Source organism: Marmota flaviventris, chromosome 9, assembly GCF_047511675.1.
Source record: "Marmota flaviventris isolate mMarFla1 chromosome 9, mMarFla1.hap1, whole genome shotgun sequence".
In the NCBI taxonomy this organism is placed as follows: domain Eukaryota; kingdom Metazoa; phylum Chordata; class Mammalia; order Rodentia; family Sciuridae; genus Marmota; species Marmota flaviventris.
This window is the reverse complement of record NC_092506.1, coordinates 102,837,779-102,852,962: the sequence shown is the minus strand read 5'-3', so window position 1 is coordinate 102,852,962 and position 15,184 is coordinate 102,837,779. Positions and strand designations below refer to the sequence as shown.

The 15,184-nt window shown below is 40.2% G+C and overlaps 1 protein-coding gene across 2 annotated transcripts; it reads left to right on the top strand.

The window, feature by feature from the left end:
• The first annotated feature begins 4,300 nt into the window (after positions 1-4,300).
• Positions 4,301-14,915, top strand: Mpzl2 (myelin protein zero like 2). Of its 2 annotated transcripts, XM_027930741.2 has the most exons (6): positions 4,304-4,791; positions 5,620-5,786; positions 6,084-6,294; positions 8,352-8,499; positions 11,221-11,293; positions 13,414-14,915. In XM_027930741.2, the coding sequence occupies exons 1-5, from the start codon at positions 4,734-4,736 to the stop codon at positions 11,279-11,281; spliced, it is 645 nt and encodes a 214-aa protein (XP_027786542.1). In that variant the 5' UTR covers positions 4,304-4,733; the 3' UTR covers positions 11,282-11,293; positions 13,414-14,915. The 2 variants fall into 2 exon arrangements, with proteins under 2 accessions (XP_071472838.1, XP_027786542.1); XM_071616737.1 differs by lacking the exon at positions 13,414-14,915 and having other exon boundaries at positions 4,301-4,791; positions 11,221-11,294.
• Positions 14,916-15,184: the final 269 nt, after the last annotated feature.

The window sequence follows — 15,184 nt, the reverse complement described above, 5'->3', positions numbered from 1 at the left end:
TAGAATATAGTAAGAAAAAATAATAAGACTTTTTTTATTCTTTGGAGATAAATTTTTAAGAAGGAAAACTGGTCATGGTAACCAATTTTAACAAGAGATAACAAGATAGAATAACAGGAAATACCATGCTCATCAATAAATAATATAAATGTAAATTGTGCTCTATCACTTGGGGTGTGGCATGTATGGTTCTCAGGAAGATAGACATATGCATCTGTAAAGTACCTTTAGTCTCTGAGAAATTCTTCAAAGTTATCTTCAAAAATACCTCATCTCCAGCCCTGTGCAATCCATCTAGCTTCCCTTGAGAGTAAGTGAAGTGTTAAACTTCAGAGTCTCTTCCCTGGGTTTGTTAAATGAGAGCTGCCACCTCTCCTCTATAATTAGGAGAGGAGCCCCAGGGTTTACTGGAGAGGTGGGTGTAAGCTGCCATGAGGTAAGGAGGCAGGAGAGTGTTTCCTCCCACGGGTTTTTTTCCTCTAAACTCATAGAACCCAGATCTGATTTGCAGTATGTCTAGGAAACTTGAGGCAAGGGCGGAGGACCACAGGAAACACACCTTTCCTCTCAGCTGGAACTCTGCCATCCTCACCTTCCTGTCTTTAACAAGCTCTCTAAACCAAAAAATGATGCTGCAGATTGGAGCTGTTGATGAGGGAAGGCTGGGAGTTCCCGAATCTTTTGAAACAGATATTAAATCTGTAGTTTGACTGGCTCCTAGCCCAGGGGCCCATGGGAAAGCCAGGAGAGTGTGTGATGGTAGAAATCTCTGGGTTCTCCTCCTCCTTTCCCTTCTTCATTTTTCTTTAATGGTTCTGGGACATTCCAAAGTAATTCCTAGGGAGACTCTTCTTGGTTCATACACACATCACATATACACTCACACATGTGTGCCCACACATGCATAAAGGCGCACACACTCACGTTTACTGGTTTATGATAAATAATATTGCAGAGGATACAGAGGAGGAGATGGGGTAAGGCAAGTGGGGAGGGGGTGCAGAGCTTCCTTGTGCTAAATGAATCATCAGGTCACATATTAGCCACTCTCAACCAGGCTTAGTCAAGACCAAGTCCACACTCCTTATGTGACCAATGGGAGATCCTGCTCACATGGGCCTGGCCACCCACTGGCCTGCTGCTTCTCTCCATGCTCTAGCTTTGAGAGTCATTGCTGGTCCCTGTGAATACCTATTTGCCCACCCATCTGCCCTGACAGGAAGGCCTTTGTTTCTCCTTCCTCTTGCCAGGATTCTTATTTATCTTTGTAGGACTGAATTCAAGAGTCACAAATATGGTAATTAGTTGTTTATACACACACTCCTTCTCTCCATTCTCTTTTAAACTCTGATTTCCTCCTCAGCAGAAATGCCTTATTTTACTTTGTATGTCTCATCAGCATATATCAGACATTCAACCAAAATTTTCTTAATATGCTGGACCTGTGATCAGCAACTTTTGAGTAAACAAGTGCTTTATTTGAACTACACTAAAAGGTAAATTGTTTTCCTTGCTTTGCAGAGTGCTGATTTCATCTTGTAAAAAACAAATAAACAAAAAACATTTTGCATAGGATGTTGAAAAAGACAATTTTTTACAAATGCTGATTTGAGTCAACTGTCCTTTATGTCTGCTGAGCTCCTGGTGAGTTTAGCACTGTCTGAGGTCTAGATGTCCATCAGAAAAATTTTTGGGAAATGTAGGCAAATGAGTATCCACAGGGACCCTCAATTGAAAGCATGGGTGGAAGATGCAGCCAGCTCTCAGGGGGTCTGGTGACGGGAGGGGATTTGCTCCAGACAGGCAGTTTGTTCAGATCTTCCTGCCCTGGTTACTCTCCTGCTGCATTTCACTGTGTCCCTCAGCTCTTGGGTAACTCTACCTCTCACCAAGTTTTGCAATCTGCTGTGGGCTTCAAAACCCTCTACTTTTTCCTCTACTGGGAGGAGCAGCAGGCCAGTGGGTGATTGGGCCCATGTGGGCAGGGCCCCTATTAGTCGTCTAAGGAGTGTGAACTTGTTCTTGACTAATCCCAGTTGAGGCTGGCTAATATGTTACAGCAAGAGGGGGCATGGAAGCTCTGCACCCCTTCCCCTTGCCTTGCCACACACATCTCCTCATCTGTAGCCTCTGTAATATCCTTTATGAGATGCTTTCAAAGCTATGGGTATGTCACAAATCTAAATGACAATAAGGATTTTTTCTCTGGTAAAGTGTGGAAAAAAAACTGGTGTCTCTGAAAATTGAACTTTGTGTGTGTGTGTGTGTGTGCGCGCGCGCGCGCGCGCACGCTAGGGATTGAACCCAGGGCCTCGTGCAGGCTAGACAAGCACTATCGCACTGAGCTACATCCCCAGCCCCTCAGTTTTCTTCTTTTAAATCTCCAGAATCCCTTCTCCTTTTCTCTCATTTGCCTAGATGTGAATACTACTTAAGCTGTATGTAGATGCCTCCAGTTTTGATTAAAGCCTTGCTGACTGGCATCTTGGGAATTCTGAGGGCCGATCATCCTTTTTATGTAGCATTTTCTGTTGACGAGTTCAGCCTTTGGCCTCCTTCCTCACTCAGGGAGGGGATGGTGTCTTGGATCCTCTCCTGTTAACTGGAAGGAATTGGGCATTGCCAAGCACCAAGCCAGGAAACTGACTTCTGCCGAGGAATGGGATCTGGGCAGCTGTGCCCTCAGAGCAGGGCTGGCAGCCAGCTCTCAGGGTGTCTGGCTGCGGGAGGGGTTCTTCTGCTTTACAACGGGCCAGCTTGTTCAGATCTTCCTGCCCTGGTTACTCTCCTCTGCGTGTCACTCTGTCCTTCAGCTCTTTGGTAGTTCTACCTCTCACCAAATTTTGCAATTTCAAATCCCTCTACCTCTCCTTCCTCCAGGGCTGCATATTCCTGTAGAGTTAAAAGCCAACCAAAGAAGATTAAGTTTCTTTTATCTCTTTTTTATTTAGTCTCCATCGCTGACCTCTTCTGACCTACATACCAAAGGGCTGTATTTTACTTAGAACCATTTTTAAAGGTCCACTAGTATGCCAGCATTCTGAGTTTAGGTTGCTCAGAATGACCTAGAAGCTGATAAAGAAGGCAGATACTCCTTTATCAGAAACATCACAATAACACATTCATGCTAGCACATGACTAGTCTCCATCTGAGGCAGCCCCTGGGCTTCTTGATTCTAACATAATAGATTTTTGTTGGTGTCTACCTGGTTTTTCTCCACACTGACACCTGTTTTTTTTTTTTTCCTCCATACCGACACCATTATCTTTTTTTCTTAATTTCTATAATTTGCCTATTTTCGTGAAATTTTCTCTTCTCTTTATGATGTTTTACTGTTTTTCTTTTTCTTTCAGTGTTGGGGATTGAACCCAGGTCCTCACTGCATGCTAAGCAAGTGCTCTAGCACTGAGCCACACTCCCAGCCCCAAGTTTTATTTTCTGCATATCCTGCTCCTTGCTCCCTCTCCTGGCAACCTTTCTGTTCCGGGGTTCAGCTAGGAGACTTGATGAATCACTGGTTTCCAGACTGCTAATCTGGGCGCAAGGGCAACTCAACTCTGCTAGGATTTCACCCTTGATCTAGCAGAATTCCTCGCTGCAGGTGAGTCTTCATCCTCCCAGTTCAGCACTGCTTCTTTGCCAGACAAGGAGGCCTTTTTTTCTCATTTTAATTCCTCAACTCTTTAGACTTCTCAGACAGATGGCTGCCCTAAAAATGGCAGATGAAATGTGAAGCACAAAAAGGTATTATAAGATGTTCCCTTGAGAATCTCTGATTATTCATATCAGCTGGAATTTTGTGGCAAGAGCACTACACTTGAGAATTAGAAAAGTTTGGTTGGTTGTGCAACCTCAGGCAAATCACTTACCTTCCCTGGGCTTTTCTTGTCCTCCTTGGTAAAATGGGACTACTTTGTGGGGAGTTGTGGAAATGAAAGGCTGAGCATGAAAACACTTTGCAAACTGTACTGAGACGGTGGAGTAAATGAGCAGGGCTGTTGTCCTGATTCTTCTTTAAATCGTTAAAAGGAAAATTAAATATTGAGATTTGCTTCTGCTGGGTATCAACGAAAACTACAAGCTAAAAAAAGGTGCAGAAATCCTTGTGGTAACATTTGGCTAAAACTGAGGGTGTCACTACTGTTAGGACTCTGTGTCCACTCAGGGTCCTAAGGAATTCGGACTCTTGTTTTGAAGAGCTGCTGCGATTCCAGCTCTAGGCTAAGGTGGCCCCGGGGCGGTGCTTTGGGATGTGGAATCCCTGCAAGGTGTTTTCACGGTTCACTTCCCAGGGCGGCCTCAAGCCTGTTTTAAAAGGGTGTGTGTGGACCAAGCCCAAAGCAGCCTGGGACACTGCAGACTGGCACCACCTCCTCTGGCTGTTTCCGAGGCCATCCAGAGGCCAGGGCCCGGTCAGATGAACTGAAAAGTCAAGAGAGGACTGCTGAGTTTGGGACCTTTGTGCAGACGTGTTCCCAGTGTGGAGGGTGGGACGGAGGAAGGGAAGGAGGGCGTTGAGAGGAGGCCCCACCTTTCATTCCAGCACAGTGCACCGGCGGGGCGGGATGAGTCACGACTGGCTTGCTCCGGAGCTCAGATTCCCGTAGGTGAGGGACCGAGACTCCCCTCTCGGGGAAAACGCGGCTCCCGCTCTTCCCGCACGGATCTTGGCAGGTGCTAGAGCCCTGGGTCTGCCCGGTCTGGTCTCTGGGACCAGGGCTGGGTTTCCCTCATGTATGGCAAGAGTCCTGCGCGCCTGGTGCCTCTCCTCCTTGGCTTACAGCTCACAGGTAAGACCTGGCGGCTCCTCCCGTTTCCTCCTTTATTGCCCACACAACAGAGATAGTTAATTGTAGAAGAAATCGCCGGAGTTCTGCGTGGGAGCCCAAGACACAGTTGCAGTTGGTTTTGGTTTGGACTTTACTGAAACTGTAGTTGTTTGGGGGGAATTATTTTGGACAAATAAGTTTCGGTGTGTTGGCTGCCAGTGATCCAGGTACAGAGAGGGCTTTCTAATCTCAGGTTACACACCATTTTTGTGTGGCTGTTCTCAGCCTCCTGCTGCTGGTAGGACTTGGCACTTGATTTCTGTGTGTGAGTCTTGTGTGGAACTCTGCGCAGCACCAGGAAAACCAAGACTGTTAGAGACCCACCGCGGTTTTGAAACTGCCCCAACACACACATTCTGAACGTCAATATCATGGTAAAAATATGCCACGTGGTATAAAGGTCCCCGGGTGCAGGCAAACACAGGCTGCCGGCAGCTGACAACTTCTGCAGTGTAGGAAACCTACATCATGAGAACTCTCTGGAAAACTTATCTGCTATGAAGTTTAATTCTGGGCTCCTGACTTTAATATTTGTAGTTTGTTATAGCACTTCTGAAGTCAGTGTCCTGAGGCCCTGGAAGCACTAGGAAGGTTCCCCATGTGGTGTTTGAGCTGTGAGGGGATGGGAGCTCTGGGCTGCCTGTAGGTGGGTGGGACTGTGGGTGAGTAAGCTTGAGAGCTGGGCATCATGGTTCTGCCTTGTTCCCTACTCAGACATTTATTTTGAAAGTGTCATAGTCCTCTCAAGCCCACATCCCCTGTTAACCCTTCTTACTCCTTTTACTGCAGCTCTTTGGCCTACAACAGCTGTGGAAATTTACACCTCTGGGGCAGTGGAGGCTATGAACGGGACAGATACTCGGTTAAAATGCACTTTCTCCAGTTTTGCTCCTGTGGGTGATGCACTAACAGTGACTTGGAATTTCCGTCCTCGAGATGGGGGGCCTGAACAGTTTGTAAGTAAATCATTGTCATTAATTTCTAGGGGACCCTTGGTCAGGCATTAAACCAGTGTATTTTTCCTTACCCTTCCTGTATTTTTCTTAGCAATAGGCACAGGGGTAAGCTGGGAAATAATTATTGGGACAGAGACTGACAGAACTGGACAGAGGCCAGTGGAGGGGGAAGAAAGATTCCTATGAGAGAGCTGTGGATGGGACAGCTGGGCTTGCTGTTGTTTCTCTTCTGCCCCCATCATAGCAGCCTCCTTGCCTGGGTATTGAATAAGTGACATTTGCTTTTCCCCCCTCCAGGTATTCTACTACCATGTGGATCCCTTCCCACCCATGAGTGGGCGGTTCAAGGACCGGGTGGTCTGGGATGGGAACCCTGAGCGGTACGATGTCTCCATTCTTCTCTGGAAACTGCAGTTTGATGACAATGGGACATACACTTGTCAGGTGAAGAACCCACCTGATGTTGATGGGCTGGTAGGGACGGTCCGGCTCAGCGTTGTGCACACTGGTAGGTTATGTGGGGAGGGGGGGGGAAACGGGGTTTTGGGAGTGAGAGAGCTGGTAGAAAAGAGAGGCAATCTCTTGTTATGGTTGAAAGGGTAGAGAGGGGGCCTAGTGCTGGGAACTGCAGAGGGAGACTAGGAGTCCTAGGGTAAAAAGAGAAAGGCTTTGTTTGGTTGTGGAAAGAAACAGAGTAAAGCAAAAGGATCCAGGGAATGTGTAACAAAATGGCATTGAGATGGTAAAAGGGAGAGGAAGCGACTCTCTGATAAAAGGCCAACAATAGGTCTGTTCATTCTCTCATTTATTCAAGATACTTATTGAGTTCCTGCTGTGTACCAGACACTGTCCAAAGTGCTCAACATGTCCTATCTCACTTCATCCTCACGCCATCCTCAGAGACAGATATCAATAATGGTAGCTAACGTTTATTGAGTACTTTCCACCTGTCCTTACATGACACATTCTATTTGTGTTTTACATATCTCATCAGTTTATTTTGCACTTAATGTCTCTCATTTTACCAACAAAGGAAATTGAAGCTCATAGAGGTTGTCACTTGCCCAAAGTCATGTGGTTGGAAACTGGAGTAATTTTGGACTCAAACCCAACCATCTTTGACTCTAGAATTGTACTGTAAACTAATGCATTGTATTGCCTGCACCCCTGTGAAGAACAACCTGGAAAATAGTGGCAGGTCACAAAGAACAAAAATCACAACAGTTTTGAACTGCTGTAGAACTGTGTGTGAGTCATGGCTACCAACTGCAACCGTACATGAATCTTATTTTCCTCACCTACAAATTGGAGGTAATAATATGATGATTATGGTGAGGACAAATTGAGATAATAAATGTGAAAATCTCTAAATGCTGACCTGTACTGAAAAATTACAATAGCTACCATATATTGAGTGCTTATTATGGGCAGGCACAGCATGAAATGATTTACATGTATTGTTTTTATTTTTTATAAGAATTCAAGAAATGGATATTGTTACCTCTATTTTATACAGGAAGAAACTGAGGCTAAAGAGAGTTAATTACCCCAAATCACACAAGAAAGAGCTGTGTAACCCGGAGAAGTCATTTGAATATTGAAAGAAGTAATATAATGCCTCTGGACCTCAGTTTCTTCTCAGATTAGACAAGACATCATTTGTTCTTAAACTTATTAGAATCACTACTCTTGAGAATCAAATGAAAGTCATGGCCCTGTTTCCCACAAAAAGTGGGAAAAACACACGTTTTTGGTAACTGTGGATCATCTCTCCATTCCCCATCCTTCTTGATGGGCTCCAGGCTAGAACTCCTGAGCTATACATTCTCTAATGTCCTTTCTGGATCTAATGGTTTATTGAAGTTTCAATTAGAAATCAAATTAAGGAACAGGAGAACCAGGTTTCACAGACTATGATCTTTAGGGGTTCCTTCCCCTGGGTTCCCTCTTTCACCATTTATCCACTAGTTACTGATCTACTTGCCTGACTTCTGAGGGGGTGGCAAGAGCTCCTTGAGAGTAATGTCCTTTTTGGCTTTTCATTTGTATCACAGTACCTGGAGTACAGTAGGACCTTAATAAATCTGAATAAATGACTGACTGAAGGGCAGAGGTGAGATGGGGTGGGGAGAAATGGGTTGGGCCCTAGATTTGGTTAGGTTAGCAATAATCCCATTAGGCAGTTAGCTGACTTAGTGATTCTCAAAACTATAGTATGTATCATAATCACCTGGGGACAACTTAAAAAGCAGACTATTGGGCCCCACCCCTATTGTTTCTAGCTCAATAGGCCTGGGGTGGGGCCTGAGAATTTTCATTTCAAAGTTCTCAAGTGATACTGTTGCTGCTATTCCTAGGATCACATTTTGAGAAGCACTAAAGTAGACTATGTGACTTTCCCACTGCTGCTAGAATTTACAAGGTCATAGGGTATTTTTTACATAAAGGTAGGAGAAAGGAAGATTCCATTTAATGATGAAATGCATCCCAATTATGTCTTTAGATTTCTTCACAGTTCTATTCTTAGAATCCTCAGTTGATCACTTGATCTTTTTCTCCTCATAGTACAGTTCTCGGAGATCTACTTCCTGGCTCTGGCTATTGGCTCTGCCTGTGCACTGATGGTGATAATAGTAATCGTGGTGGTCCTCTTCCAGCATTTCCGGAAAAAGCGATGGGCTGAAAGAGCTCACAAAGTGGTGGAGATAAAATCGTAAGACTGGGAAGTTAGGGGAAAGTCTCCTTCTAACACCTTCTTATGGTGACTCCTGGTATTTCGAAATGGGGCTAAATAATTGTTGAACACACGTTCTTTCTGTTGAATAAATCCTACGTAAAAGACTTCTAAGTCACAGGACAGATAAATTAGGTTGTGAATATTAACTTGACAAAAGCTTTCTTGATCTTTACAAAAAGATTTCATCATAGGATTTCTTTACTATGTGGAATTTCACATCATAAAAATCTGCTTATGTAAAACTTTTCTAAAATATCCCCTACTCATTTAATTTAGCATTACTAGGGATTAAGCCCAATACCTTGAGCATTCTCAGCACATGCTTTACCACTGAGCTACATTTCCAACTCCTAAAATATCCTTTATTTTTAAAGTGAAGCATTAATGCTTAAGAATAAAAGGTCACTATGAATCAGTGCATTAGAAAGGGTGCTGTGCTGATAGTAGGTGCTCAATAGACCTGTTTTAAAATTGACATAAAATTCACCCTTTTAATATTCACAAAGTTGCTCAATAATCACTGCCAATTCCAGAACCTTTTAAACATCCCTCCAAAGAAACCCCATATCCTTAAGCCATCACTTCCTAGTTTCCCCTCCCACCAACCCCTGACATCTATTATCTGTCTATGGGGGGTTTGCTTATCCAGGACATTTCCTATAAAAGGAATCATAAAGTATGTAGCCTTTACATCCAGCTTCTTTCACTTAGTATGTTTTCAAAGTACATCCATGTTGTGTTATAGCACATATTGGTACTTCATTCCTTTTTTTTTTTTTTTTTTTTTTGGTGCTAGGGATTGAACCTAGGGTCTTGCATATGCTAGGCAAGCACTTTACCACTGAGTCACACCCCAGCTCAGTACTTCAATCCTTTCAATGGCTGCATGATTTTTCATTGAAATGGGTATATCACATATTGTTTATTCATTCATCAACTGATGGGCATTTAGTTTTTTTCCTACTTTTTGGCTGTTATAATAAATGTTGCTATGAACATTCATCTATAAGTTTTTTTCATAGATATATATTTTTAATTCTCCTAGGAGTGAGTAGAATTGCTGGGTCATATGGGAACTCTGTTTAATTTTAGGAGGACTTGCCAGACAGTTTTCAAAACAGCAGCATATTACATTCCTATCAGCAATACACGAGGATTCTAATTTCTCCATGTCCTTTACTAACATGGGTTATTGTCTTTTTAATGATAGCCATCTAGTGGACATGAAGTGGTATCTCACAAGATTTTGATTTGAACTTTCCTAATGACTAATGATGTTAATTTTTTTTCTGTGTTTAGTGGTCATTTGCATATTTAATTTGGAGATATTTCTTCAGATAGTCTGTCCTCCTTAAAATTGGATTGGCTACCTTTTTTTTGGTACTGGGGATTGAACACATGGGCATTTTACCACTGAGCTACATCTCCATCCCTTTCTTATTTTTTATTTATTGAGACAAATTCTCACTAAGTTGCTGAGACTGACCTAGAACTTGCTATTGTCTTTACCTCAGCTTCCTCAGTTGCTGGGATTACAGGCATGTGCCCCTGTGCCCAGCTGGTTACTTTTCATTCTTGAATTGTAAGAGTTCTTTTTGAATTTTGGAAACTAATCCCTTATTGGACACATGACTTGCAGTTATTTTCTCCCATTCTCCCATGTGTTTTTTTTTTTTTTTTAACTTTCTTGGGCACTTTCTGCTCAGAGCAGAAATGTTCCACAGTTCTATGGGCCTGGAAAAACCCCCTCTGGTCAGACAAAAGATTGAATGAACACAGCTGAGAAGTTATGGACAACAGGAAGTGCCTGTCTGACAGGTAATAGTTATGCAAGGAACATTTTTAACATTATAGATTGGTACCTGTTCCTAGGAATCAGTACAGGATACCATGTGGAACTTGAAAATATATGAAGGTGTATGTGGAGATATCCATAATATCTCACTCAGTCTGTGTTGAACCATTTGGTCCTAAGGTATAAAAGTTTTTAAATTTTGATGAAGTCCAACTTGCCTGTTTCTTCTTTTGTTGCTAGGGTTTTTGTGTCACATTTAAGAAATCATCATTATGAAGATTTAACAACATCATGAAGATTTACACCTACATTTTCTTCTAAGAGTTTTATCATTTTAGTTCTTACATTTAGGTTTTTGATCCATTTTGAGCTAATTTTTGAATATTGTTGAGGTAGGAGTCCCAATTCATTTTTTGGATGTGGACATATAGTTGTCCCAGAATCATTTGGTTCTTTTCCTCAGTAAATATTTGCTAAAACAAATATAATTGATTTTAAGGAATCTAAGAAACCCACCTCTGAGGTTCTGGTTTGAATAGAACATAATTAATAAAGATAACTTTTAGGTCAACATAAAACTTTTTCTTTTATGAACAGGAGTAGAAATAAGAGTTAGCATTCTAATGGTAAAGTAAGGTGTTTGCTTTAAGCTTCTGGAGTTCCCAAATCAGGTCCCCAATTGTATTCCCTCATATTCTGAAGAGTCTTGGTTCATTTACCCAGGTTCAGGTGGAGGCATAAGTATTTCTAGTCAGATGGCAGTAGCTGTTTAATGCTAAACTAATCTACTTCCAGTTGAGTGTAATTCTCAAAAAATGGGGGAGAAAATACATTACCTGAAAAATATTTGCCTCCCTCCCAATTTTGTTTACCTGACATTTTTTTCCTGCTTTTTGTTACAGAAAAGAAGAAGAAAGGCTCAACCAAGAAAAGGTCTCTGTTTATTTAGAAGACACAGACTAACTTTCCTAGATGGTGAGGCTCAAAATGGGTTCTCTCTTTTCTCAGTTTTCTGACCTGTCTGGTCCACCTCTAACATGGATTGCCCAGATTACTTTATATGGTCATTAGGTATTTCCTATATGAAATTAGAGGTTCCCAGTCAGGGTTCCAGTCTCATGAATGGCTATGAATTTTGTACAAAGGATTAAGAAGCTAGACTCTATTGCCATTAAAGCTCAAAGAATTCTTTTTTTTTTTTTTAAGCTTTGGGGTTATATTTATCACTACCAAGAATAAACTATCAACATGTAAATAAATCTTTTTTGTGTGTGTGTGTGGTGTTGGGGATTGAACCCAGGGTCTTGTGCATGAGAGGCAAGCACTCTACCAATTGAGCTATATCCTCAGCCCTAGTCTTTATTTTTATTTTTTTAGTTGCAGTTGGGTACAATATCTTTATTTATTTTTATGTGGTGCTGAGGATCAAACCCAGTGCCTCACATGTGTGAGGTGGGCACTCTACCACCCCAGCCCTAGATTTTTCTTCTTCTTTTTCTTTTATTGTAAACCAGTATGGCAATAAGAGAGTGACTTAAAAGATCTGCCTGGTATTTTGACTGGAGAAACTTTGTATTATTTGGAATTGGTTTCACTCCTCTAAATTAGTTATTGCTCTATAAATCTAGTTTAGTGAATAACTTTATTTTTCCAACTTTCAGGTTTATCAGGCTTAAAAGGTAGGATTATTTGTTTTTCCTATGCTCAGAATTTCTCCCATTCTCTAAAGTAGGACTACACCTTTAATTTCTAGTTATTGTAAAATGAGTAATGTAAACTGAATTTTACACTATCAGAATATTTTTGACATTAATTACTTTAACCTGTGAAACTCAGTTCAGGTCATCTACATGGCAGGAACTTTTTATAGACTGTTATTAGTTGTAAAGAGAGTCACATTTTATATGCTATAGCTCCAGTGAAAAACCTCACGGATTTATAAAATAGAATATGAATAAATGTGATTGGATTGAAAAAACAAAACTGGCCAGATGTGGTAGTGCATGTCGGTAATTTCAACTATTTGGGAGACTGAGGTGGAGTACTGCAAGGGGGAGGTAGCTCAATGGCGAAGTGCTGCAAAACCAAAACAAAACAAAACAACCTGCAAAAATCCAAATTTGGTATCAGGGAGTTCTTCCCAAAGGCTATTTGTCTTTTTAAAATCAAGCAGATTCTTAACAAGTCAGGGTAATGGAAAATAAAGATGGGGGCTGTTTTAGATTAAAAGAAATTTAAGAGACTTAAGAGGCTAACACAATCAAACGCAATGTGTAATCCCTGCCTGGATGGATACAGATTGAACAAACTAGATGTAAAACAGTTTGGTGGGAGCAATTGGGAAAGTCTTGAATATGAAAATGTTGCATATGGATAATATCAGGAAATTGTTAGATTTTATAAAGTACAATAATGATATTGTAGTTACATAGGAAAATGTCCCCATTTAAAAAGATGCATATAGGAGTAAACAGGGGTAATGCCAGTAAATTCCTTTAAAAACTTCATCCAAAAAAAAAGTAAATAAAAAAAGAATACTTTAAAATTAGATGGTTGATGAATTCCATACACCATCTTCTTTACCTTTCTATATGTTTGATTTTGTTTATAATGAGGGTGGGTAGAAAACGTATGTATGTGAGCGAGCTGTGGATCCTCCAAGTGTCCATGCTAAAGCGCTAGGATGCTATGAATAAAGGATACTGACTTTGAGAACCATGTATTAAGAATCAGGAAACTTCTTGTATTAAATTTAAGAATATTTTCCTTAAGAAATGGAGAATAGCCCAGAATGGTGGCACATGCCTGCTATCCCAGCAACTCAGGAGGTTGAGACAGAAGGATTGCAAGTTTGAGGTCAGTCTCAGCAACTTTGTTTGAGGCCTTAAGCAACTTAGTGGGACCCTGTCTCAAAATAAAAAATAATAGGGTTGGGAATGGGCCTCAGTTATTAAGCACCCCTGGGTTAAATAACCAATACCAAAAAAAAAAGGGAGAATTCATTTAATAATATGTATATAATTCATAAGGCTAGGTATTCCTATTGCATTCTTCCAAAATACATTATCCATTTAAACTTTTGTTTTCTATTATAGGAAACAAGATTTTCAAGAACAAGAACCCTAGATACATGAAGTTAATGGAAGTTAATGGAAACCTTTCTTTGGCTTTTCCAGTTGTGACCTGTTTTCCACCAATTATGCAGCACATACCCATCCAACATCTTCTGCAGGCAACACAAGACTCCTCTTGAGCAGATACCATCAGACTCACATACAATCTTATTATTAAGGTTTTATTTAATTTCAGAGTGCAAATATTTTTCAGATGAGCATTAGCTTTTATAAACTAAGAAGCTATATTTTTGCCCTTAAACACCCCTTATCTGAGTATGACTTATATCCACATATATTGAAGCCAATCTGCCTGTCATGACATTTCCTTTCAAGCACTTGTTTTTTAGACCAGTAATCTTGCTACCAAAGTTAATGTTTATTCTCTTTCCTTCTCACATTTTTAATTAAAAGGTCTCCCAGCTACATTTGATTAACATTAAATCCCAAATCCAAACTGTTAAGTTTGATTTGTTTTTAATGGCTCCCCTTAAGTATGAGACACATCTTGCTTTTGTTGAATTTCTTTCAGTATTCCAGGTGAATACAAAAAAAATTTTGTTTTGTTTTTGTAATTAATCCAAGGTTTACAATAGTACAAGTCTAAATCACAGTGACTACAAAAAGTTACATAAATTCTAATACATTGGCAAATGCCACCTCAGGATGAATCACTTGTCAATTTTTTTCAACAGTCTAGGTCTTTCATGAGCAATGACTGTTTTGCTTACTATGTTTTTTACCCCCAGTTAAAATATTAAAATAGAGCAAAGCTAAGTTCATTTGCAGACTGAAATCATTAAGCAGTTTAATAGATGTATTTTGAAATAGTCTATTACAATTCTTAAAATTTAAAGATGGTGAAGAAAGGTCAACACTAAATGATGATAATATTGTACAATATTGTGCAAAGTTCTGAGAACTGGAAGAAATTATTTAAATTTTTCTTTTTCTTTTTAGTTGTAAGTCACTTGCTTATTTTAAGGAAGAGAGAACTGGGTACATAGCAAAGAAATATCAAAACTAGTTTAACTGAATGAAACAAACTTTATTATTTTCCCTTATGTTGGTAGGTAAAACAAACTTTGTAAGTGGGCCATGGAAATAGAGGTCTCTTTTAAAAAGTGTCTAGACAGCCAGTGTCAATTTTGAAACTAAAAGTTAGATCTGAAGTCTATATTACCTTTAATTCACATTTTACATTTTTCTTCATAATTAAACTTTGAAAATATTACAACTGGATATTTCTTTAAACAGACAGACTGCATGTTCTATAGTTATAATGAAAAAGTAGTTAAAAACTCATGGAGAGTTTTTCCAGCAAACTTGTAGCTTGTGTCTTGGCTAAATACTCAAGGAGTAATATAGCATGTTGTTTAGTGTCTCCTTCCTAAAGAGAACTTTTGTATTGTAATTTATTTTTTATTATGCCTTAAATACCATGTAAATAAACCTTTAGTAATAAAGAATTATAAATGAAATGATTTGCTTACATTCCAAATTTGAAATTTTACATAGCAGATAACAAAACAGAGGTATATATTTATCTTCACTGAAAAGTTTTCTTAGTAGAGACAACCTGGGAGTCAATAATGGATAGAATTAGTTTCTACTGGGTAAGTAAAAGTATATGGATTTCCACACAATTGTTACACTGCTTTGGATAACTGGGAATTGGGCATAACAACACTACTTAGTTTGTGGACTCCTGAAGGAAAGGTATCAACTATTCTATTTGGTACTCCTGCAATAC